We start from the raw sequence: 24163 nt of genomic DNA, 5'->3' as shown, positions 1-24163 counted from the left end.
TTCTCGAGAAGAGTGTCACAGAGAGGTTGTACTTGTAAACATGAACGTCAAGCCTGATTTATCCCCAGCTCCTTCCATCCCAGGTTCCCCCTGTTGCTTTTTGCATTGATGAGTTTATTTTTGGCTTCAAGAAAATGATAAGTGTACATTTCCAGCAAATAACACACAGGATTGGGTTTTAAATGTTTAATTGACAGTACATTGACAATAAATAGATAGCTTTCCATGGTGGTTGCATGTACTGCCAGAAATGGGACCTGCTTGAATGGTCTTGCAAAGGTAGTGGAGGATGGTAACTTAAGGTTTAAAAAGATCAAAATAATAAGACTCCTCATAATATTCACCAGTCAAAAATTGCAGTAAATGTTTATATGACCTCCCTTCCCTCTTTGGTTTTCATATCGCCCCTAACTCTTTTCAACAGAAAATGTAAACTAAAAGACAAATTTCCTAATGAGATCCAGCACCATGAACTCAAGTATGTATTTACCATTAAAAAATGCAATTCTCACAATTAAATGATCCAACCCCCATCCACCTTTAAGTCCCGTCCAAGCAGATACAATGCGATAATGTACATGGAGCTAATATCATAATTTATAAAACATTAAATAGCTCATTTCCAGTATCAATGTATTGAACTGAAGTCTTCAGATTTTCACATAAAGAATTTTTTTCAGCACCCTCACCTGCACAAAAAAGAAAAATAAAATTTTCTGAAGCATGTCAAACAAACTACAACAATCACTCTGCATAAAGCATTTTTGGATCCTTACTTAAAGAAAATTTACAATATTGTTTAGGAATTAAAATAAATCAGACTTCAAATACCTAAATTGTTGATCAACAGTGCCAATTTCGTAAACATAATAAGATTCAGCAACAGGAACTCAAGGTGACCAAGTTTGGTACTCAAGTTTTGCGAAATAAGCATACGTAATTGCAGCCGACAGTGAGGCCCCTTATTTGATCTTAGGTAACCAAGAAAGCCCTCGCCCCAGTGACCCTAAACAAGCTAACTTTCACTGTTTTGTTGAGAAAGTGAAACACAAGCCACCTTTAGCAACATAACAAAGGTAATCCTGGTAGGCATGATAACCTTTTTTCGTCAAAATACTATGACTGGCCTACCTGGGGCAACTCATGGTATGAAGAAATAAAAATTAACTCACAAAACCCCACAGTGATCAAATGACTGAAAGGAAGCCAAAGGAAGAAGGATAACTGAGCACTGGAGTATAAAAAAAGGCTTAAGTAATCCTGGAAGGACCACTTCATGTCATATATTAAACACTTGATAAAGTTGCCTCAGAAGGGTCTGATAGGGTTGCCTTCAGTACCCGAGACCATATAAATGGGGCCTTGTACTCTCTCCTTCACAGAGGTTCCCTATGGGAAATTGAATATACTCCGAACTACCAGCCTGTGGTCAAAGCAGCACGAAAGTGGCCTATGAAGAAGAGAAAAGTCTTACAACACTAGACTGCAAACCCCGGGTAAAATGTAGACTGCAGGCTTTTTAGGAATATCATATTCCCATTTTCATTTATAGAGATCGAGCTAACCATACACCAGCTAACCTGTGCCGTATATTTCAGGCTAAACAGAGCACAAGCTCTATATAAAGGAAATGGGAATAGAATATTCTTAAAAAGTCTGCAGTCTGCATGTTATCCTCTGTTTGCATTTTAACCACCGTTATGCAGTAGGCAGGCTTTGTCTTATTTAAATAATTAAGCTTAAGTTCTTGTTTGTGAAAGTTCTCATTTCCTTCATTGTGGATAATATTTCTGTTTGCTAGGCCCATTGCAGAATATGTGAAAAGGTTTCAGTTTTGTGAAAGAACACTCCGAGCACGAGATCGCAGATATTTCATACTCAAATGGACTGATCATTTTTACTGCTAATTCTTCAAAATCATCTTCAGATGCAATGTTTTCCTATACATATAAGCTATTCTGTGACCAAGTTACACGTTTCTTTACGTTACCGACCACGTAAATAGGGCAATTTTACAGGGCGAATAGTCAAAATTTTGCCCCACATATTTCCAACGGAGAGCGATGACTGTAACACTTTAAATACACTTTCTGCAAGATTTTTCGGTTATAATTAAAATCTACTTACCTCTAAAGAAAGAAAAATGATAATCACTCCTTGAGATCCAAATACAATACCATTTGAAGCTGGAATGATAGGAGAAATCTGCCTCAAAAAGTTGTATCGGCGAGAGGCGACGACGCCATTTTCGAAAATTTTGTGCATTTGCGCGCTTCTTTCGCCGTGACGTCATAATGGCCATGATCATAGGGTCAGCCAAATCTGACGTGTTCACCTCTCCCTCCAGACCGGTTCGGAACCGCTCGTCAGTCATTCGCCAAAACTTAAGGTATTGGCACCTAGTCAGACAAAAGCTATTTTCGAACAGACTCCAAAACTTGCCAAGCTAAATCCAGCTTATTCCATCAACAGCAACTCTCGCGTTAAGTCTAGTAATCAATTTTATCCATTCCTGGGGAAAAAAACTTGTGATTCGCATCTCCTCGGCGTTAAACCGCAATGTGACTTTTACCGCTTCGCGCGTTTGAGCTGATGTGCTAAATGCCACTACAATTAAAACTACACACCTCCAACCTTATTGCTCAATTATAAATGCTTCGAAAACATGATTAAAGTACAGATTTAAGTTCAAGATATTAAAATAAGTTGATTGGCGACGTCTTTGTTGTCCGCGTAGAGGCTTTGGTTTACTCAGCTGAGCTCGCCCTCACCCCCAGCAGAGCTGAGGAGACACAACGCTACGCCCTGTTTCCCCGTGAATGTTTTTTCAAACAGTATAATAAAAATCGATGTAGCAGGTTGGACGGCTTCTCCAACCAATATAATGAGTCAAATAAGAGTTAGACAAGTTGAATCTTACCTGATGCTTGCTTCCGTGATTCCCCACGTTGTCCGTGTTGTTGGACTGAAATGGCGCAAAGAATCTGGGTGCGATATCTCATCCCGGGGTGGTTGCCTTGGAAACGAATAGGAAAGTTCGAATTTCTGAACATGGCGAACATCGGAGGTCCGATACATTTCCAAGAACCGAAATCTGGACCAACTGGCTACCCACTACAACCTAGATCACCCTTAGGAATTCTAGTAAGTTCACAAGTTTCAGCAAGTGAATAAGTGCACATTTTTCATGCTGTTTTACGGTCCATGTGTATGTATGTATGTATGTATGTCCATGTGTTGCGCGTTATAGCTACAACTTGCGTCAGGTATTTTGAGCAAGTTCTGTTTTGCAGTCCTATTAGCTTGTAAGCTAAAGTTCAACGTGATTATCTTTGTAGTCCGGAAGACGAAGCAAGAGTCCGTATTATGAAGAGCCTGTGTCAGATAGAGAGGAATGGTGGCGATCGACGCTGAAGGTAGTGTCTTTGCTTGTGGGGAACACAAGAGTTGCATGGCATAAATATGTCATTTCCTGCTTATCAGGGTTACCCTATATAAACACTACAATTTTGGTAAGAACTATTCCGACACCGCGCAAATTGAAGGTTAATAATGATAATAATAATTGTAATACTGATAATAGGATGCCAGTTTTTTTTTACCCATTCCCCCCTCCCCCCTTGGGGGGGTGTAAGATTATATCTGAATAAGTATAGTAAAAACTAATTAACGATTTTATTATGACCTCGATTGCTAATAGTTAGTGGGCATGATTGTTAGTAGTAATGAGACCCTGTTAGGGGGGTACCCATGTCCCCTGTCTGAATTTTGCAAGCAGCTATGGCGGCATTTCGTAAGGTTCCTATGTTGTCTGTCAGCCACACATATAATACATCAAAATATCTTTGTTTATTTAAAAAAAATCAAACTGACACAGTGCTCTCAAGTCTCATGCATAGTAAATGAGCGTGAGACTCACGCAAAAGAATTCAATTGTACACTCTCACGCTGAAACTATCATTTCTCATGCATTTATTTTAAGCAACCTTGTTCCCAGGCTCTCTCTCCTCTGCCTCCCTTGGTCACTGGGAGAAAGACCCTGGTTGCGGCTGGTTATTGAACCGTTATTGACAAATAATGTACATTCAAATCTTAAAAACATTCACTGCATTCACAATTCCAAAATTTGCTGTCAGTCTATTTTGCCATTGGTGTTGCTTTCCCTATATTTTCGCTGAAGCAGTCTGGTATTCGATGCCAGTTCGTGGCTCTCATGTCGCCGTTTCAAGGCCATGTCACTTGTTGGAATTTACCCCTAACAGGGCCTCGTTAATGTGAGAAGTGTACTTGTAAAATATTACTTTTTTTCAAGTAATAAAAAAGTGTGAAAAATGATTTCAAGATTTCTATGAGGTCATAGTTTATAGGGCCAAAAGCCAAATCAGCTATCACCTCCTAACATAAATCAAGGAGCATACTATCAAGAATGTTGTCCTCTGATTGGCTATGCTACTCACTATCTGTTCTGATTTAGACAGTGAGTAGCCAGCAGCAAAAACTAAGACCTAAGACCCTCTCTGAACATCAAAAACTAAGATCTAAGACCCCACCTGAATCTCAAAAGCTAAGACCTAAGACCCCCTCTGAACCTCAAAAAAAAAAAAAGAACTAAGAGCCCCTCTGAAAAAAATAACAGCCTTGTTCTTGACACTTGGTTTTGGTTTTGCAATGCCCAAATCTTTTGAGCTCACTAAAAAAAATTGCTACCGTCATGAAACTTGTTTCAGTCACTCTTTTAGGTACAGGAGTTTGGTTGACATGCATAAAATAATGTGACAGTGTAGCCTGTCCAAATGGGAAATATCAAAGATTGACAAACAGGAATCAGATCTTCATAGCAAACATCAGTTTTGGGCTGCAAAAATTACACGCATTGTTGATTTAAGTTTCAAATTAAAGCAAAGTCAGGTCTTAGTTTTTGGGATTCTGGGGTTTCTTACAATGTAGGTCTTAATTTTTGAAATTCTGAGAGGTTCTTAGTTTGTATTTTTTGAGGCTTTCTCAGGTTGAGCCCTTATTACTATCACACGGTAGTAACAGTATTTGTCACAAAACATTGGTTAATAAAGCCATTTTGAAAGTGCACGACCTGCTAGACATTCACAGTTAGTTCCTTGATATACCATTAAGTGCCTTTTGAAAACATCAGTTATTTCATTGATCACCTGCAAGATTGGTGACCTCATGTTACAAATCCCTAAGCTTGAGATCTCCTTAAGACAAATGTGATGTTTGCTTCCTCACCCTTAGGTATAAATACTCATTACCTGACTTGGTTGTAGTGAAAAGTAAGATTCCTGAAAATTAAATTAAAACTAAAACCACCTTTGTTAAAAATAAAATTTTGACCCAGGGTAGAAATTGATCATGTAGGTCAAAATTTTATTTTTTGGCTCTCACTAGATCAAAAGCATTATTTTGATGTTCAGCTGCTCTTGCCTAGTGAATGTCAAGACTGCAATGTTACAATGTGGCCTTCTTATCTCATTGAAATCTTCATGTACAGTTAGTAATTAACTCAACGTAAAGTGTTCTCTTCCAGGCCTTTATTTACCCATTGACACGTGGAGCTTTTTAACAAAGATGCATTTTTTGGATATTTTTAGCCTGGATATGAGCCAAATTAACGGTGCAGTGCTGTACCAACTGAGCTATCAAGCTAATCCCGTTCAAGCCTGTCAAGCCTGAATTTTTTTCTTCAGTCTTAAATTTCACAACTGCTTAAGCTGTATGAATAACTGCAATGATCAATCGTGTCTTCATATCTTTCTCTGCAGTTCAAATATAATTATGATCTTTCATATATTCACTTAAACGGCCTTGCTAGGTGTCTTAATTAAAGCCCCTACAGCCTGTTTATGTCGTCAGTCAGATCTTCCAATGTACTGTCTATTAAATGTTTTGTCTTCATGGTAACAGGACACACCAGTTCCTGGGACCTATGACATTAAAGATTTTGTTGAGGAACTACATGGAAATCCTGTGAGAACTACTTATGGTTTTAAGAATGCAGGAAGAAAGAGAAATGCTGACCCCTCTAGAAAAGGTGACCTTCTCATGCCTGGATTGTACAAACATGGAACATCTGTAGATCAACTGGATAAACATCAAGTAACTTATAGTTTCAAGGCTTGTGACAGATACCACACTCCAACAGCTCTAGTAGGATATATCGACAAGGTATTGTTTTTCTTTTTTAATACTTGACATTGTGTTACTGTTTGAGTGGAATTAATAATATTTAATAACTGGATTACCAGCTAGATGACGATTAGCATGGTAAGTTTACCACAAAATGTCACTAGATTATCTGTGATTCTTTGTCCTTGTTAAAAATCGTGTCCCCAGCAAAGAACTACTGAACAGAACAGCTTGTTGTATATACTCAATGTACATTATCATGCTGATCAATGGCCACTCTTTAAATGGCTTTTGGTGTAAGTGATCACCATTGATACTATAGAAGATACATGTAGCTGATAGTCTGGACTGTTTGAAATAACCAACTTTTTGAGCATCTGGCCAATGCCTACTCGTTGAGAGACCACAGAATTTGGAGGCTATTTAAACCCATTATTTAGTAGTTTCTTGGATGAAACTTGAAGAACGAATTTCAGAAACATCAAACAGACTAACAAGAGACATCAGATTGTGTATGTATATGATGGGACTGTAAATGATTACCCATCTTGATTTTTTCTCAGAAAAAATACTAGTTTTTAATTTGTGTTGTGGACATTATGTAATGATCAAGCTAACACTTCTGTATGAGGGGACATTGGGCTTTATGGTACTGTGGTATTGGACTATACCTGGCACAAATTTGGACACTGAATTGTCCGTAGAAGTTTTCATAGCATTGTACGTCTGTATGCTTTAGTTTTATTAATATTGACTATATATGCAAGTTTCAAAAGTTAGCAGTCTCATGTAAGGCCGTAGAGTCGTAGAGTCATAGAGTGGTAGATCCTTATAGCTTTATATTGCTTATTAGAGATATAGAGCGAAAACGTAATATTCTATTTATCTAAGCTACATGTATAATTACAACAACTGTTCATTTATTGTTTTTCGAAACGTAGATTTATATTGCCCATTTTTCTTTCAAGTACTTAATTAGATGCAAGCTATATCATTTTCCACGATATTTTACTGTTATATATCTGTAATTTATAACCTCTATGGTTTTACCTTGTACAGCCGTAGAGTTGTAGAAACAGGTAATGTATTTGTTTTGTTTTTACTGCTACATTTATCCCATTGTTCTTGTAGGTACAGCCGAAGCATTTATGTTCCATGTATAAAGTTGTACCCACTTTTACGTGTTTACCTCGCTACACCTCTACGGCTGTACTGCTCTACGCCTGTAAGGCTTTACATAGAGTTTGAATGAACCTTCCCTCAAAAGTTTACTTACACTGTAAAACTCCCCTCAAATGAGTTTATTAATTGCACGGACAGACATTGGGTCCAAATTCTATCAAATCTTTTTTTTTTCCCATGGGCGATATTTCCATAACATCCTTTATTTTCTATTCAGTTTGAGGGACGCTTGTTCCCCTCATTATTGTGGCACCATACATTACGCTACAGTGGAAATTCATCTCTTGATTTCAGAGTTACATTATCGCTTTATTTAGCTGCCGTTACGTGCAGAAAATCTTTATAGATAAGACGCTTATGCTTAAAACTGTTCATTTTTTTTTAGCATTTACTTGTTTGTTACTATTTTCCATTTTCCATATTGGCTACACGCACAGGTAATGCCCTTATATCTAAAGGGTTTACCGTTACACACAGGTTGTTTGCTTACTTTTTTTTTCTTTTCTTTTCTTTCTTTTTTTCTTTTTTTTTTTGTTTCTTTTTTGTTTTTTCCTTTGTACGAGTATGCACTCTTTTTTCTTTCTTTTTTTTTGGCTGTTGTCGTTAAAAGTGTGACAGGCCTGACATGACTCCTGCGGGTTTCGTGATGTTGTATAATTAGTTTGACCTTTATAGTTTTGCTCTAACGAGTATATCTTTTAGAGATCTGCCTCTTATGTAAGAGATAATGGGTGGTTCCTGAAAAATCTCTCGAAGCAGGGGTTGTTTCTCAATGACATGCCATTTGCTGATTAAAATCTTTTTGAGATTTTGCACTAATGGGTTGTATTTTCTGACAAAAGGCAATATGATTTTTCGCACCTTCTGTTTTTCCCGAAGCGCGTATTTTCTCTCTAAGAATTTGACTTCTGCGAGGATCTTTTCAATTATGTTGTTTGAAATTATTAATGCTTTCTTCAAAAAGTGCTTTTGAAGAGTTAGTTCTAAGAAGTCTGAGGGCTTCCCCTTTGATGAAGCCCTTTGCCTCACCGGGGGCGTGACAAGAAGAGAAATACGTGTACTGAAAGGTTTCAGTAGGTTTGAAATGTGTGCGAATGTCTAGGATCGTAGAATCGTAGAATCTTTCGCCTTTAAATACTGTAGTGTCTAGGAAGTTTGTATCTTTTTCTGATATATTAACCGTGAATTTAATGGTAGTATGATGCCTGTTGGCTTCTAAGATAAAGAGATCAATCTCTTCTTTTGTTGTATCCCACAAAGAAAATATATGATCGATATATCTTTTCCACTCAAGTGGTTTCGTTTTGCTCTTGTTGATGATTTCGGTTTCAACTGTGGACATAAAGATATTGGCAAAAGCAACTGCCAATTTAGTGCCCATCGCAGTGCCGTGAGTCTGAAGGTAGTCTCTTCCACAAAATTGGAAGGAGTTCTCCTGAAGTATAAGTCTACACATTTTCCTTAGTGCATTGGTTGGTATCAGAGTTTCTCCTTGATAGAATGTTTCATATGCTTTGCATACAGTTTCAATACCCTCTTCTTGAGGGATGTTGGTGTACAGGCTGGTAACGTCTAGTGATACCATAATTGTGTTGTGTGGGACTTTCGCCTTTTCTATGAAATTGATGAAGTCTTTTGTATCCTTGAGATACGATTTTTGTGATTTTGCTATTGGCTCAAGGATGTAGTCTACAAATGATGATATTCGTTCTGTTGGACCATCACAACCTGATATTATAGGTCTTCCTACAGGTGTAGGTTTGTGAATCTTTGTAAGTGTGTAAAACACTGGTATGCGCAGTAGGTCTGGCATTTGACATAGCCATTTCTTTGTCATATTGTCGATGTAGTTATGGCGGTGGAGTTCGTTGATGAGGTCTTGAACTTTGTTGAATGTTTCTCTAACCATAGATGTTTCTAGGGGCAGGTACTTATTTTTATCGTCTAGTTGTACCTGGCCCTCTTCAATCTTATCTTTTTTGTTCATTATGACTGTTGTTGATCCCTTGTCTGCCTTTTTAATGTTTATTTCAGAATTTGTTTTAAGCTCTCTGATAGCTTTACATTCTTTGTGTGGCAGGTTGTGTTTTGGCTTTGATAATTTAATTTCTGCAAGCTCTGTTTTGACTCCCTCTAGGTAATTTTCTAGAGCGACTGATGGTTGTACTGGTGGTTCCCAGTGTGATTTAACGTAGAGGGGATGTGGCTCTTTTTCTTGGCCATGAAAAATGTATTTTAGGCGCATTCGCCTTTCAAATTGTTTGAAGTCTTGTAGGAGTTGTCGCTTAATGCGAGTTTCTCCCATGGTTGGTGTAGGAATGAATTTTAAACCCTTTGATATTAGATTTATCTGGTCAGTTGACATTTCGTAATCTGAGAGATTTTTAATGTATTTCTGGTTGTTGTTTGCAGATTTTTTGATTTTATCTCTCTTTGTTATTTTTCTTCTGTAATGATGTTTCTTGTTTTTAACTTTGCACTTTTGTGTTTCCCTGCCCTTTGCCGTTTCGTCAGAAACAAAACAGGGATAAGATTTATCTTCTTTATTCTGGTTTTCTTCAAACTTTTTCATCAATACATCAAATTTCTTGATCCTCTGCATCAGCGTGTTTGCTAATGTAATTACATTCTCACTACGTGCCTTAGGCTTATTGTCTCTGGCCGGAAGTGGCCAGTTTTTGATAAGTTTCTCATTGTCAGTTTTCCTTGCCTTGGCCAGGTTCATTTTCTGCTCTTTTTTTCTTCGTTTGTTCTTGTTGCGTTCTATTTTCCTGTGATGGAAACGTGTTAATGCACCAATCAGCTTTTGTTCGGCGTCCTTTCTGATGTGGTTTATGTCCTGCTTGAAGTCTTCGTCCGGCACAATGTTTGCTCGAACGTTGTATCGTAATGATTTTGGACATGTTTTCTTTTCAGTGTGCGCCTTAAGCTTCTGGATAGAATCTTCAGATTTTTCAATTTTCTTCTTCAAGGCTATGGTGCTGTCGTCATATCTTGTTCTTTTGCTGGTGACTTTAGGGCTGTACATCTCTGAGGGGCGTTTGCGGGTTGGCGGTCGTTGGCCACTCTCCAGCTCGTCTTCACTGTACAACAGCTCTTCCTCGTTTACAGCGTTAATTTCGTTTGCAAGTGCTAGCGACGATGAATTGCTCTAACATGCGTGTGATACATAAGTTGCAATTTCAAAACTTAAAAATAATTGCTTAGAGTGGGGACAGGAGAATTGCGTGTGTAAACAGGGTTTGAAACAAGAGGAGGAGTATAGGTGGGAAGATGAAATTTTTTACTGATTAATATACTAGAAAAAAATTTCTATAATGCTCTCTCGCTTTCCATTTTATATTGTGTGGAATCAGCAATAGACACCTGCAATGACAAAATCTCTTTTTAAGATTAAGAACTAATGTATTCAAAAATATCAAGCAAAAAGTACCGATCTGCATAGCAAGATTGTTATAGCAAGACTTGGAAGGTGAGACTTTATCCCCTTCTAATACAATCATTGGGAAATTATAAAGCTAAATACGTTACAAGTTTCCGCCTATTTTAAAAGTAAACTTTTAAAAAGTGAATGCTCTGAGAAAAAGTGGTGAACCATGCAAAAGGGCCTTTTGGCTAAAAACCACTCTGGCAACTTTTAAAACTTTGATAGCAATCGAGGTGATGGGAGTTCAGGAACAGTAATGGTGTAATACAGAGCCGGAATGGGTAATAGGTGATCGGAAGATTATGATTTGAAAACATTGAAATTTTTGGGAAAGATACATGATTTTGAAACATAGAGAAAATGGAAGGACAAGGAGTTTGACTGCATGATATAGATGATAACGCCAAAAAGATGTTGTAAGTAACAGCCTGCGAACCAAGTAGTTTACATATCAAAAAAACACAGATCCGAAAACAGTATATTGCTACAGATGATTAATGAAAATTACAGGGCAAGGGTTTTGCTGTTGGTACATAAATACGTGCGGAAAGAAAAAAAGTGACCAAAACTCAAAGTAAAGAACCAAAAAAAAAAATAAGAGGGTTAGAAGACGTAGCATACAAAATTACAAACGCATAGTTTAGAGTACAACAATAGAGGTGTAGAGGTGTAGAAACGTACACGCGTACAGGTGTAGAAACGTAGAGGCGTACAGATGTAGAAACATAGAAAGGTTGAAGCGTAGAGGCGTACAGGCGTACAGGCGTAGAAGGGTACAAAATTTTAATAAACAGTAGATCAGTGTAAAGAAGTAATTTAAAAGAAAAATGTAGAGACAATAGCGGTAAGGATATATTACAGTAGGAAGAATAAGGGAAGAAAAATTTAAGTTTTAACTAAATATATATTAGGAAACGCGAATTAACCAAAAAAGTATAAAAAAATTGAACTGTAAATTTCAAAGGATGGATGAGATAAACCTCAAAATGGGATTAAATCGTCCAAAAAATAGCAGCACATTATGCGGCAGCATTACGAGGAAAAACTCATACAAGAAAGTGAGAAAGTTGTCGAGAACCCGTTTGGATGTATCATTTTGTACATTGTGGAATAAATTGGCAATAATAATACATTGGTTGCCAAGGCAACGCAAACGCACATTAGGAAAAAAGACAAGGGAAAATTAAAAATAGGCCAAGAACATGCCACAAAAGGCTGGCAAAAAAAGAAGGCTAGGGGTGAGCCATAGGCATATAGGCGTAGAACTCTACGAAAACTTCTATGCCAAATAGTGTGTCCAAATCTGGCCCACACTTGTATTGGACTGAAGGGTAGAGTACATAGAGTAGAATAGAGACTCTTTTTCGTAGAAAGGAAGGGTCAAGTAGAGTAGAGTAGAGTAAATATCTGTAGCAAAAAAGGAATCAAAGTCTCACAATGCAACACTTTATATGGCATAGTTGAGACTCAGTTCTATTACTGTAGTCTACTCAACCCTGCCCTGCCCTGCCCTGCCCTATATGGTACTGTTCTACCCCAATGTATATAAATCCGTAGAGAAAAAGTCTGCGCTAAATTTCCAGACTATTTTGTGCCGGGTATAGGATTGGTTGAACCACAATTGCACCTATTGTCCTGTTTTGGAGGCGTCAGCCAGATTACCTGGCGCAAAACAACCTTTCCTTTAATAAAAGAGATATTCTGGTAAGTGGAAAAGTTATGAGGTGCTTGCTGCTCGCCATCTGTATTTTCTATAATGCTCACTGCTCACAAGACAAATTTGATCACTGCTCCTGCTGGCAAAAATAAAAGCACTGCTTGCATGCTCACAAATGCTGGCAAAGACCATTCCATACCCCTAATTGTGTTTCTAATCATTTCAATCTCTATATTTTTTTGTAGGAGTTTGTGAATAGTCAAATAAGCCCTAACACATATTACTCTGGCTATAAGTATGTGCCAAAGCTACCATCAAAGTAAGTGAATCTTGTCCAAGTCAAAGTTTTTGTCATTTTATGACTCCAAGTTTCACTGGCAAATCAGAAGGAAAATGACTGAGATTGAGCATGTGCATGGCAGTGTGAAAGATTATTTTTTTTCCACCTAAAGCTGCTATGGAGCTCCCCTGAATTGTACTATCTGTTTATTAGGTCAAACTACCTCAATTTCTCAAGTTTTTCAAAAATTGCCTGGCATTGCGTACCAGTTAATGGGGAAGCAATCAAAAAGTATGGGAGTGTACTGAGATCCACTTGCTTGCGTTCTGTATACTAAATGAAAATCATGCTTTTAATTGTGCATAAATTATGAGTACAAAAACAACATGGCATATCCTGTAAACCCCTCCACTTTCTTGTAATTTTATAGAACAGTCTTTCTTTCCTTTTAAAATAAAATGCATCTTTTGGAGTTCCAAATGTGTGGTTCCAGAAAAAGGAAGGAATGACTATGAACCAAAACCAGAATTTCAAGAGGGATAGGAGATTCAAACCAAAAAAACCTTCTGTGGGAGGGGTGTGAATATTTTCTGGAACAACACAGTGGAAAGAAATAACCCAAGAGAATAATCATTAACCAATGAAAAAGAGGATATGGAGAATCTCAAAAGCAATGAATTCAATGTTGTATAAAAGCGTGCTTGGAATGTAAATGAACTACAAATTTGTTGGTTTGTTCAGAATGAAAAAGATATTCAATTTTTTTTCCCACATATAAAGCCTTACCAAGAATGACCTGGAATTTAATATACAATATAAATTCATGAAAAAAGATTGCTTACAGAAAACTGTGCAAAGGTACAAAGTTATATGAATGATGAATTGTTCAATGTTAGATTGTTCATTTCTTTTTAATATAGACATCCGGCGTTCAAGTCCCAAGAGCACAGATTTCCAACGGTCTACTTTAAGCCAGTAAGGGATGCTAGCCAGGCACATTATAATTGTACTTCACTGTCAAAAACACAGTAGACATTATAATAGCAGATTTGCATGTTGTCGTCATTTGACTACAACTACCTGAATTCCTTTCGTTTGTTCTTTGTTATTTAAATTTTGATTTCCCAGTGGGTTTTAAATAACAATTGCCCTAATTAGCATAAGAAACGGAAAATGCGAAGGATTCTGGTAGTCGTAGTCAAATGACGCCATCATGCAAATTGCCTATTGCCAGCATACAGTACATCATAAAATATGTGCTAAGACCATTGTAATAAGGGAATCTTAATATTTCTCAAATCAGAACACTTGATTACTCTTTGTGATTTCTTCATTCAGACTGCAAATCACCACCTAATTGATGTTTACTTCCTAGAAACATGTTACAGTACATAATGAGTGATATATAATTTTAATTACATAAATAAGTATCTATTTAGATTTGTAGGTAATCACATGATTTTGAGTGCAAATATAAGTTGTGGCTGCAAAATAGAAACGCTGCAGAATTTCAGTCAAACCTGTGGAGCTGCCTCCCCCAGTTTTCAAAGTCACAAAATTTTTAACAGTAAAAAGAATAGTGTAAATACATGTAATACTGGAAATAGAACCCCTGTTTACCTGTCACCTCTATAGTGGCCTCCTTTTGGCCTTAGGGTGCTCTATTGTCCTCACTCCTGTTAAGCAGCCATCCCCAAATTAATACACATACTTTGTTTTGGAAAAGGGAATGACAGATAAGAGTCCAAAATATAAATTGACCTCTGATAAAGCAATTCAAACACATGTTTATTATTGTCTTCACATGATTCCATGTTGCCTTAAACCATGTAACTTAAATTTGAGTAAAGTAACATTTCTTCTGAACCTTATGCTAATTCCTGATGAAACCCCTATGAAGCAGCCACCTCCCATTTCCCCGGCTGTTTAACAGTTTATAGGGGTTTGTCTTTATACTGTTCTATACAGTAAGTAGTGCCATAGAAGATATTCAGTTGTTTGAATTCACTGCAGCATACATCACTGGCTCATGAATATTTGGAACAATCAGCACCAGGATAACCCAGTGATTCCATCTCCTGCAGGTGGTCTTCAGTGATACTTTTCTGAAGCAAAATAATGAGAATCAACACACTTCTGTTCAGTTTATAAATCTTGGTATGAAAGAACATTAAGATGAAATCCGATAGGAAATGGAGCAATTTCAGGTTCTAGTAGACAAAAATCTGGTACCAGAATAATTTTAAGTATTTTACAGTCATTTTTACATTTTCTTAAAGCTAAATACATAAATAATTACCTGAAATAACATGGAAAGCAGTTTCCTGTGGGAACAAGAGAAAATAACTTTCAAAGTTCAGAGAACTTCTGCAAACACAGGCAAAATTTCATCATCAGTTTCATTTCACCAGTACTTTCAAGTGTTTCATATGAAGTTCAACATTTGTTTTCGACGTTTGGTGTTGCTAGAAATGATTTTTTTGAGAGAATATTTAAAACAGTCGTACAGAAGTTTGCAATAAGATTTAAATAATCTTGGTACTAGATTTTTGTCCCCTTGTTACTCGAACTTCTGGTGGTGAACTTCTGGTGATTTTCTCCAGAACCTAGGCAGGTTCATCAAAGCCCATACATCCATTTTTGTCCATAAACATGAAAAAAAAAAAAGAACTTGGCCAACATCCAACCATCTTGGGCACACACTTGGTTGATATCCATGTACATTTATGAACTATCTTAATAGATTACACATTGCATATGGTAACAAGTTTCTGACAAGTAAACATCAAAGGTTGTGTGGTTTGAACTGACTGGCTGACAAGTTGGCAAAGTGGGGAACATTGGGTGGGATCAACAACGATAAAGGTAGGAAAACCTTAAGTGAATTAAGATCTGGGTAGGCCTGGTTAAGGCATTTATAAGGGGACAGTCACTTCTAGATCTATTGAACCCAAAGAAATAAATTGATCATTACTGATTACAACTTCAATTTTTCTTAAATGTACACTTGATTTGAAACCTGCTTAATGTGCTCTTTTCTCCAGAGAGAAGGTCCCCCTCCTGGACAGTACAAACTTTCAAAAGACCCCATTTTACCAAAAGGACCAAATGTTACATCACCATTCAAGTCAAGAACTCCAAGATTTGCACAACCTCATGTCCTGGTACTGTATGTGCTTGTTGATGTTTAGCAAATGCAGTCATGGCTATCACTGTTTTACAATAGTTCTGGCTGTCTTTATCTCCATTTGATCAAGAATACATGAATGGGTCATTAATCATGCAAGAGACCAAGATCTATTCTTTACGACCAAAACACAGTCAAGGTCCATGATAATGCTAACACAATCAAGGACAACATCCATGTGTCTTGACCAAACAATGCCATAAAAATGGAGTGTAAAAGAACTCACCATTTAAGTGGGATAACATGGGTAATCCTGAGCAGGAAAGAATGCCCCATTTAAATTAACCAGCTTGTTTAACCAATCACATCATAGGGATGATGCTACATGCTGTGACTTCTTGGCTTCAATTTAGTTACATATATTCCTGTGCAGTGCACTACAGTACTCACAGGGAAGGGGGTGGAGGTTGATTAGCCTACAAAGGTACTGTTGGAGGGAGAGAAACACAAAAACGAAAGTAATTTTAAAAATTATTAATAACAATAAGAAGAAACATACAGCAGGTAAACATCACCTCTTTGTGCTGAAAAAATGTGGTTTTGTATAGTGTGATTAATTACCTTACAATAAATGATACATTTCATCTGCTGTTACTGGTACTGAACTTCTCAGATGTAAAGACATTTTGATTATTAACACTGAGGCCTTCAGTTCATCATTTTTGACAGAAGCCGAATATTGTTATGCATGATAATCTACATTGTAGGCTTGCATGTGACCACCTTAGTAACAATATTGCATTCTGAAAGTAAAGAATGATCATCGCAGTAAATTTTCCAATTTAAGCAAATGTGTGGCTTCATAGCTCAGTTGGTAGAGCATTGCACTGGTATCGCGGAGGTCACGGGTTCGAATCCCGTTGAAGCCCTGATTTTTTCATTCTTCTTCTTTCCAATTGCTTAAATTGGAAAATTTACTGCGATGATCATTCTTCACTTTTATCTACAACCGCTGTTCATATATGAATTATTTCATATAAACTTCACAATATTGCATTCTGTTTCCTGTGTTTTGAGAATAATTCACATCCATTAAAAAACGTCTAGGGTTATTGGTGATCATTTCTCAGTGTATGGATCCAATGTAGACTGCAAGGTCTCCAGGAAAAGCCATCATTGGAGGCAAATGTTCTGCCTTACTAACAAGTTGTTGGGCCACATTGTATTCCCTTGGCTCAGCCCCCGCAGTCGTCTATTATAATATGTACAAGATGATAGGTGTAAACAACACCCCAGTACAGTTTGAGTTCCTCTTTTTACTCTAATGATCCACTTAGAAAAAAAAAAAATTCAGAATGAATAAAATAATACGAACTTAAACTTCAATTATGAACTAAAAATACAACAACTGAATATGAGAAACAGCAAACAATGGAAAGGAAAACATGATTACTTACAAGATCTGTATAACACCCTGTAACTGACAATGACTGAATACAAACTAGAAAATTACAATGCTATAAACAGAATTTTGAACAAAAAGAATAGACTTATGAGGTTAAGTGATTAACAGTAAATGGATACATAACATATGACATAAAAAAAACTAATCTCCAAGTACATTTAAAACTACATGAAAATTTAAGTATGCAAAATGAACTTATAACAAAGACCAAAAAAAGACAAGGCAACCAACAAAAAACTAGTGAGACAATCTCAGGTAGTGCAGAGTGTAACTTACCGCTCTGATGCAGTAGTCACACAGGTCCTCACCCCTGCTGTTCTTTCCCTAGGTAGTCAACTAGGCCTTTTCCCCTTTGCAGAATATGAGCATTCAAAAACTTGATAAGACATAATCTTAGCCATGTGCATGTTTCATGTTTTTGTTTTGCCCAAAAATAGTTAACAATTACCGTTTGTCAAGACGGTTTTAAATTTATTGTGGTATTTTATCTTGAGTTTCGTTCATTTTGTAGCATCACTTTTCACGCCGTTTGTAATTTGATGCGTTTGTTTTCCTCGTGAATGTATGCAACAGGATACCTTTGTTTCCATGAAAATATAAGATGTGCATTTTTTTAACTTACTACTGGAGATAAATGGAATATTAAATATCTGCTGAAAAGTCGAAGAGGAACAATTTTGTTTTATTCAAAATGTAAATTTTCATTTCACTGATAAACAAGAACTGATCTAATTATCAAATAGTCACGCCGCATCACAGAATAGTGCGTTCTAATTCTGTTGCCAGCCGAGTTGGTGTGAATAATAAAACTACATCAAACTAATACACAACGCTATCGAGTAATACGACTGAGGAGCGTTTCAACGAGAAGTATTGAAGGTAGAGATCTTTACTGGACCGAAATTATATCCCACATCGGTGAGCAAGTCACCTCATCGACTGATGAAATTAATTGGAGATTTCAGTAAGTGTCACGGTGTCTGCGGCAATAATAACAAAGTTTCTTTTGTCACAAATTTACTAGTTTTACATGTAACCAATGCGGAAAAGTTTCGGCTGAATATGATCTTTGGGCTCTCTTTCAAACAAGCTGCTAAGGAGAAGCAATATGTTCCCATTCTCTATTTCAACCCTGGCAAACACACAATAGTTATAAAACTGCAGATGACATTTCTTGAATTGAGCTAGGGAAGATTCCAGAAGATACGCAGTCACAGTAGCTTTCTTTGCACTAAAAAAAGAGAACTGATGTTACCTGAAATATAACTGCTATCCCAGCCAAAACAAGAGTGTGATGTCACTCATTACAAAAATTAAAAAAAAACATGCATCTGAACTCGAGAACAGAGTTTATCACACTAGCAATGCTAGAACACATGTGTCTTATATGTTATGAAATGTATCTCTCACCTAACATATAGTCCACTTTGATGCTAACTAATCTGCACATGCATTTGGAGCAAATTGCTTTTGTTCTTGAGAGAATGGCACCACAAGGATAGCATGAGATTTGCAAAATCATATATATATTTTTATCCTCTGATCAAAGAAAGCAACATAAGTATGACACGTTTTGCGTAATGCACTCGGGTACCTTCCGCACCCAACCCCCCCTTTCCACAAGGCTAATTGATTAATTGAAATTAATTAATTAAACAAACGTTAAAGTTTACACCTCATGGCGTCAGCGACTTAGCGAACAGCAGCCCCCTAAACCATCCCAATAGTGCACTCTGCACTAAAAATTAACTCTTGTGGTTACAATGGGGGATCATTCTTTGGGGGAGTGTTGCATGATGACCCCAAACGATGGCTGCAAAGGAGACTAATTAAAGTTTTAACTTCGTTTTTCTTGTTTTTACAGAAAACCCCTGGTCCTGGAACATATTGTAAAACATATCAGACACCTATGCCAGACACAATCAAGAAAATGGCAAGAAACTATGGGCTTTTTTTTACGTCGGGAACTTACGGAGAATATTATTGATAGAATCTACTTTTTATATGTGGAGAGGAATATTTTGTGAGAAGCATAAGATGTAGTTGTAAAGTAGGATTATGGAGTTGACAAGCAGGAATTACTGTCATGTTATATGTCAAGTAAAAAGGTCACAAGATACTCTTGGCACATGCACAGCAAAAAGTTGTAAATAGGTTTATTTCCATTTTAGAAAGTTTGAATGCAAATAAAACTTTTAAGGAACAATCACAAGACAGTGTAAATATTCACTAATTCAGTAAAGCCCTTTTACCTGACATATTTCTAAAACTCAATAATTAATTTATTTAGCATAGATTTATTTTGACTCTTTATTTCCCTTGTTACTTCATAGCTGTTATAGCTTTCATTGGCATGATACACCAAACACAAGAAAGTGTTAATACCATTTCTAAACACCTAGAAGTTCATGAAAAATAAGTTGTACTTCATGCTGTACCCATCTGTAATCACCCATCCATTTCCTGTTGAAAAATGTGATGAAACACTGACTCTTGTGTTTGATAAATCAATTCCATCTAATAATGTTACCTGTACTTGGAATTTCCTAATGGTTATTGGATTACATGAAGTAGAATGTACTAACTTTTAATCAATTGAAAGTGATATTACTGAATCAGCCACTGGTTTGGAAATCAGGTGAGCTGGGTTGAAACAGACACCAATGGAATTTTCCTTGTGAATTTCCCAAGTACTGCATTTAATGTAGCAGTAAAAGGGTATGTATTTAGTTCATCAGTATTTGAAAATCAAACAAACTGAATAAGTGTTCAACTGAATTTGTGTGCTTGTCTGTGTTCAACTGAATTTGTGTGCATGTCTCTACTCAAAGTGAAGTACTGAGGAGGCCAAAGTCCTGCAAACGTTTTGGAGAAGTTTCCTACACTTGTCTCTTTTTGTTTTCATGAAGTTGACTTGAAGTCTTGTTTTTATTAATGGGCAAATGAAGTCTTGAAATGATTTGTTTGTTTTCATACAGGGCATTTCTCTGATGCACTTCTGAGAAATAAGTCACATTCTAATGATCTCACAAGCTTGGATTCAAACCTATGACTTCCCTAATCTTGTTGGGCACTCTAATGCCTGTGTGGGAGGCACAGTGGCCTCATGGTTAGTGCACTTCTCTCCAGATCGAGTGCTCCAGCTTTAAGTCCTGGGGCCTGTTTCTCGAAGGTCCCAAAAAGTTTTCACACCCTGAAAGCCATAACAAGATCTCAAACCTTATGATTACAGAGCTGTTTTATTCACATATTCTTAATATGAGCAGAGGTTCCCTTCATACAAGGAGTTTCAGGTGTATAAACCTCTAGGTTTTTAGGTACAGATGATCTAAAAATGGCTTTGTGGGCCCAAAAAGTTTCCTGGGCTTTTCAAGAAATGGGCGCCTGGCCTGGGACATTGTGTTAGTGTTCTTGGGAAAGACATTTTACTTTCACAATGCCCCTCTCCACCCAGGTGTAAATGGGTACTGGCAAACTTAAAACTGGGGGTAACCCTGCTGCAGAGTAGCGACAGGGAGTAGAAACACTCCTAGTTGCTTCATGCTAGGGAAACCAGGATGAGCTCCAGCCTGATGGGGCACTTGGTTCATATGCAGACTTATTCTTTTTTTACTCTAAGGCCTAATTCACACTAGCAACATAACAACATAAGCAACATAATAGCTTATGTTGGTAATGTGAACCAGGCCGTAAGGAAAAGATCAGTTCTTTCCTTAGTTCATGCCATTAAGTTGCTCTTAGTCATTATATGTCAGGATGTTCACACTGCAAACGACAATGACACGACATCCTTCTTACATGTATGCTGCTATGTTTTCATTGTTATATCTCAACTGTGAACCAGGCAACAGTGAGTTGAAGAGAGACTTCTGGGCAAGCTGAGGAATTTACTAAGTTCATATGTGACATGTGCCCAGCTTACTATTGGGTCATGACAATTGAATTGTATTTCACTGACCTTACATTTTGTAAATTTGTAATTTTCCAGGAATAGCTTGACATTTAATAAGCTACAATACATGTAAAATTGGTTAGACCAGAGGTGCAAATATGAGCTGCAAATATTAAGTGAAGGACAGCACTAAGCATGTCAATGCAGTGATGACATGAATGGTCATATCACTTGAAAGAAAATTTTATTTCTTTTTAATTTGAAACTCAGACACAAAAAAAGAAATCCTACAAAATCATTCATTTTTTGGTTATCTATTAAAAATCAGTTGCTTACAAAGACTTTTACAGTGCTTATGCTCTTGAGGGTTAACATCATCACACAATACTACGCACATCATTTGGTCATGTAGGTTAGTTCTATAAAATTATCTCTTAGCCCGCCTTCTAGTACACTTGTTTACAACTCAGGAATTTTCTACCATGTTATTTGAAAAGAACAATCTTTCCTTTCTCAAACTTTTTGTAGAGACAATGATTAGTTTCACCTATTTTGTCAAGGGACCAGATAATTTTGGCAACAAGCTTCTCATCTAAGTCTGAGGTTGCAATACTATCATCGAGGTGGTTCAACAGATCCCTAAACACATTGCATCCTAGTAGGGAGGCTCCTCTTAGCTTCTGTAGCTCCTTCCTTTGTTTCTCATCATGCCATACATCCCTTGCAATCTTGTACAGAATATTAACAAGATCAGTCGTGTTTGATAAATGTTTTGAAGTCTCAAAGAAATCAAGAAGTTCTTTCACAGTTTCATGAGACTTGCCCCATTTTACTTTAACTGGTGGGGCATTGGAAACTGAAGAATCTGTACACATGTAAACACTGTTATAATGGTTGCCTCCAGCAGGGTGTAAAGGCTTGTTGGTTGTCCCTGATAGGTACCTTAAGATATAGATGTTCATGTTTCCAGGTAACAGTGACAGAACTTTTTGCGTCAAGGGAAGGATGTTTCTTCGAAAACCTTTTCTTGTTGCTAAGAACAGAGTCTGCAAGCTGGGACTTGTTAGCATGTTCAGTTTAAGCATCTTGTGAGAGCTAAGCCTTGGAATAATCTCTGTCAAGTATTTGCCAACAAGTAAACTACTCTGCAAACCAGAGAAAATGACATCAAAATGAAGGAAAAACTGTAGAAACAAAGTTGACTGCCATCATTGTACCGCCTATTCCATAACAAAACTTCTAATCATTCTAAGGCCCTATTCACAAGGAGGTAGGATAACCATAGTGCTAGGGTTACTCAAGGGCTGTCACATGTCTTATTTTTTCATGGACAATGCAGGTAGGGTAACCATCCATAGCCCTAGCTGTGACTTTGGAGATTTAAGGACAGTGCTTACTAAATATGAAGGTTTTTCTGCCAGGTTAGGACCATGCAGAAAAAGTAGATCTTTGCAAGGGCTATTGGGATCCACAAAGAAAACTGGGGTAGCCACGCATTTTTTTTGAGATAATTAGCCTTGAATCTCAGCAAAAATGCTGACATCAGCATTTTTCTAAAAAAAAGAAGGAAAGAATATTTCTTCACAGATTTCCTTAGAAGTTGCCTTTACATACAGAAAAGCAAACATGTTTATAAAAATCTTAAAACTTCATGGTAAATAGTAACATAAAAACCATTTTTGGTATGTTTTTAATAACAAAATTGTTGCAACAGGGCTTTTGGCTTCTCTGACAGTCTTTCACATGGCGCTTAAACCATGCCTTGTGTGATGCGCAGAACTTGTGCACACTAACAAAAGAAGACCCTGTCATATAAGGGAAGGGGCCCCAATCTCGTTCCCAGAGTCTTTGTTACCCTTGACCAGCGGTCGGAAAACAAGAGCTCTGGGAGCAACCATTTCAGGCATGCGCCAAAGATGCAGACTGCGGTTATTTCAAAATGGTTGCTTCCAGAGCTCTCATTTTCTGACCACTGGTCAAGGGGAACAAAGACTGGGAATGAGATTGAAGGGGCCCTGGAGGCATCCCCCTTCTTTCTGTTTAGATTTTCCTTGAGACACTAATATCAATCAAATTTTTGTAATCAAACATTCAGCGAAGTGATCAGGTCACACCTGAGGAAGAAATTTAGGTTGGCAGCTGGGCTACTGTTCAAATCACTCAGGATCTCTCACGCTTTCGCATGACTATACTGTCTCCGGTCGCCCCAGATCTCGCAAAAAAAACCTCGCGCATATGTTATTTCAAAATGGCGACCGTTAACAAGTTTTAAAGTGAACTAGACATAGTCAAGACTAGTGAGCGTTTTTACTCAAACACAAAATTCAGGGGTGAACTCAAACTAGAAAATTTATAGTGAGTTTTAATTGGTTCGAACTCCGTGAGAACTCGCTATGATGCAAAACTCCCAGGGTATCCAATCGATGGAAACCAATGATCGGAAATTCAGTCGATCAATTGATATCAATCGATAAAATTAGTTAATTGGTATCGATTGGTATCGGCCAATCGATGACCAATCGATAACCACACAAAAACCGTTCATCGATTGCTATCGATTGGCTCAGCAACCTCGAACAGATGTCACACATGCTCCTGTCATCGATTATCGATTCCATCGATTGGATACCCCGGGGAAACTTGAGCTGCACCGCTCTTCGCTAATCAAGAAATATCAAGCAATTTTTTCGAGTAAATTATTAATAACAGTTTTTTAAACTTATGGAAGTCGCTACTCACTCTTCTGCTCAAAAGAAGTTGCGTTGTTAACGAGCCAGTAGCCCAGTGTGCTATGCGCCCTTTGCGTGTGATTTAGCCATCTGCACTTGTGAACAGGTGGGACACTCAAGAAAATACCATGTTATTGACGTACCTCCCCTGGCTCGGAGTTAACCAGCAATCTGTCGTCAATGCTCGTTGAATTTTCAGTGACTGAAGTGTTACTGAATTTCTGTACTAAACATGTGGAGGGGGAGTGGGGTCTAGCACGTCC

General features: G+C 37.3%; 3 protein-coding genes, 1 long non-coding RNA gene and 1 pseudogene across 5 annotated transcripts; 1 reads left to right on the top strand and 4 right to left on the bottom strand.

Annotated features, from left to right (window-relative positions):
- Nucleotides 1-171: 171 nt before the first annotated feature.
- Nucleotides 172-3024, bottom strand: LOC149111072 (uncharacterized). Its single transcript, XM_089291782.1, has 3 exons — nt 2921-3024; nt 2128-2399; nt 172-689 (listed from the first exon to the last, which is right to left on the bottom strand). The coding sequence occupies exons 2-3, from the start codon at nt 2372-2374 to the stop codon at nt 598-600; spliced, it is 339 nt and encodes a 112-aa protein (XP_089147908.1). The 5' UTR covers nt 2375-2399; nt 2921-3024; the 3' UTR covers nt 172-597.
- Nucleotides 2971-19491, top strand: LOC110062380 (protein STPG4-like). Its single transcript, XM_089291780.1, has 7 exons — nt 2971-3144; nt 3339-3416; nt 5920-6180; nt 12653-12726; nt 13608-13662; nt 15732-15851; nt 19144-19491. Exons 1-7 carry the CDS (start codon nt 2971-2973, stop codon nt 19264-19266), a joined length of 885 nt encoding a protein of 294 aa, XP_089147906.1. The 3' UTR covers nt 19267-19491.
- On the bottom strand, nt 7525-10791 carry LOC149111071 (uncharacterized; annotated as a pseudogene).
- LOC149111070 (uncharacterized) lies at nt 14460-15738 on the bottom strand. Its single transcript, XR_016207906.1, has 2 exons — nt 14987-15738; nt 14460-14792 (listed from the first exon to the last, which is right to left on the bottom strand). It is a non-coding gene; the product is annotated as an uncharacterized LOC149111070 (long non-coding RNA).
- A 1907-nt stretch (nt 19492-21398) lies between the features above and the next one.
- On the bottom strand, nt 21399-24152 carry LOC110062385 (uncharacterized). 2 transcript variants are annotated; one of them, XM_089291781.1, is made up of 2 exons: nt 23911-24152; nt 21399-22316 (listed from the first exon to the last, which is right to left on the bottom strand). In XM_089291781.1, the coding sequence occupies exon 2, from the start codon at nt 22254-22256 to the stop codon at nt 21657-21659; it is 600 nt and encodes a 199-aa protein (XP_089147907.1). In that variant the 5' UTR covers nt 22257-22316; nt 23911-24152; the 3' UTR covers nt 21399-21656. The 2 variants fall into 2 exon arrangements, with proteins under 2 accessions (XP_089147907.1, XP_020624924.2); XM_020769265.2 differs by having other exon boundaries at nt 24044-24152.
- Between the last annotated feature and the right edge of the window lie 11 nt (nt 24153-24163).

The sequence above is a fragment of the Orbicella faveolata genome, unplaced genomic scaffold, assembly GCF_042242905.1.
Source record: "Orbicella faveolata isolate gen_17 unplaced genomic scaffold, um_ofav_v1 contig_24, whole genome shotgun sequence".
NCBI lineage: Eukaryota > Metazoa > Cnidaria > Anthozoa > Scleractinia > Merulinidae > Orbicella > Orbicella faveolata.
Note: the sequence above shows the minus strand (reverse complement) of the source record. Positions and strands in the feature narration are given on the sequence as shown.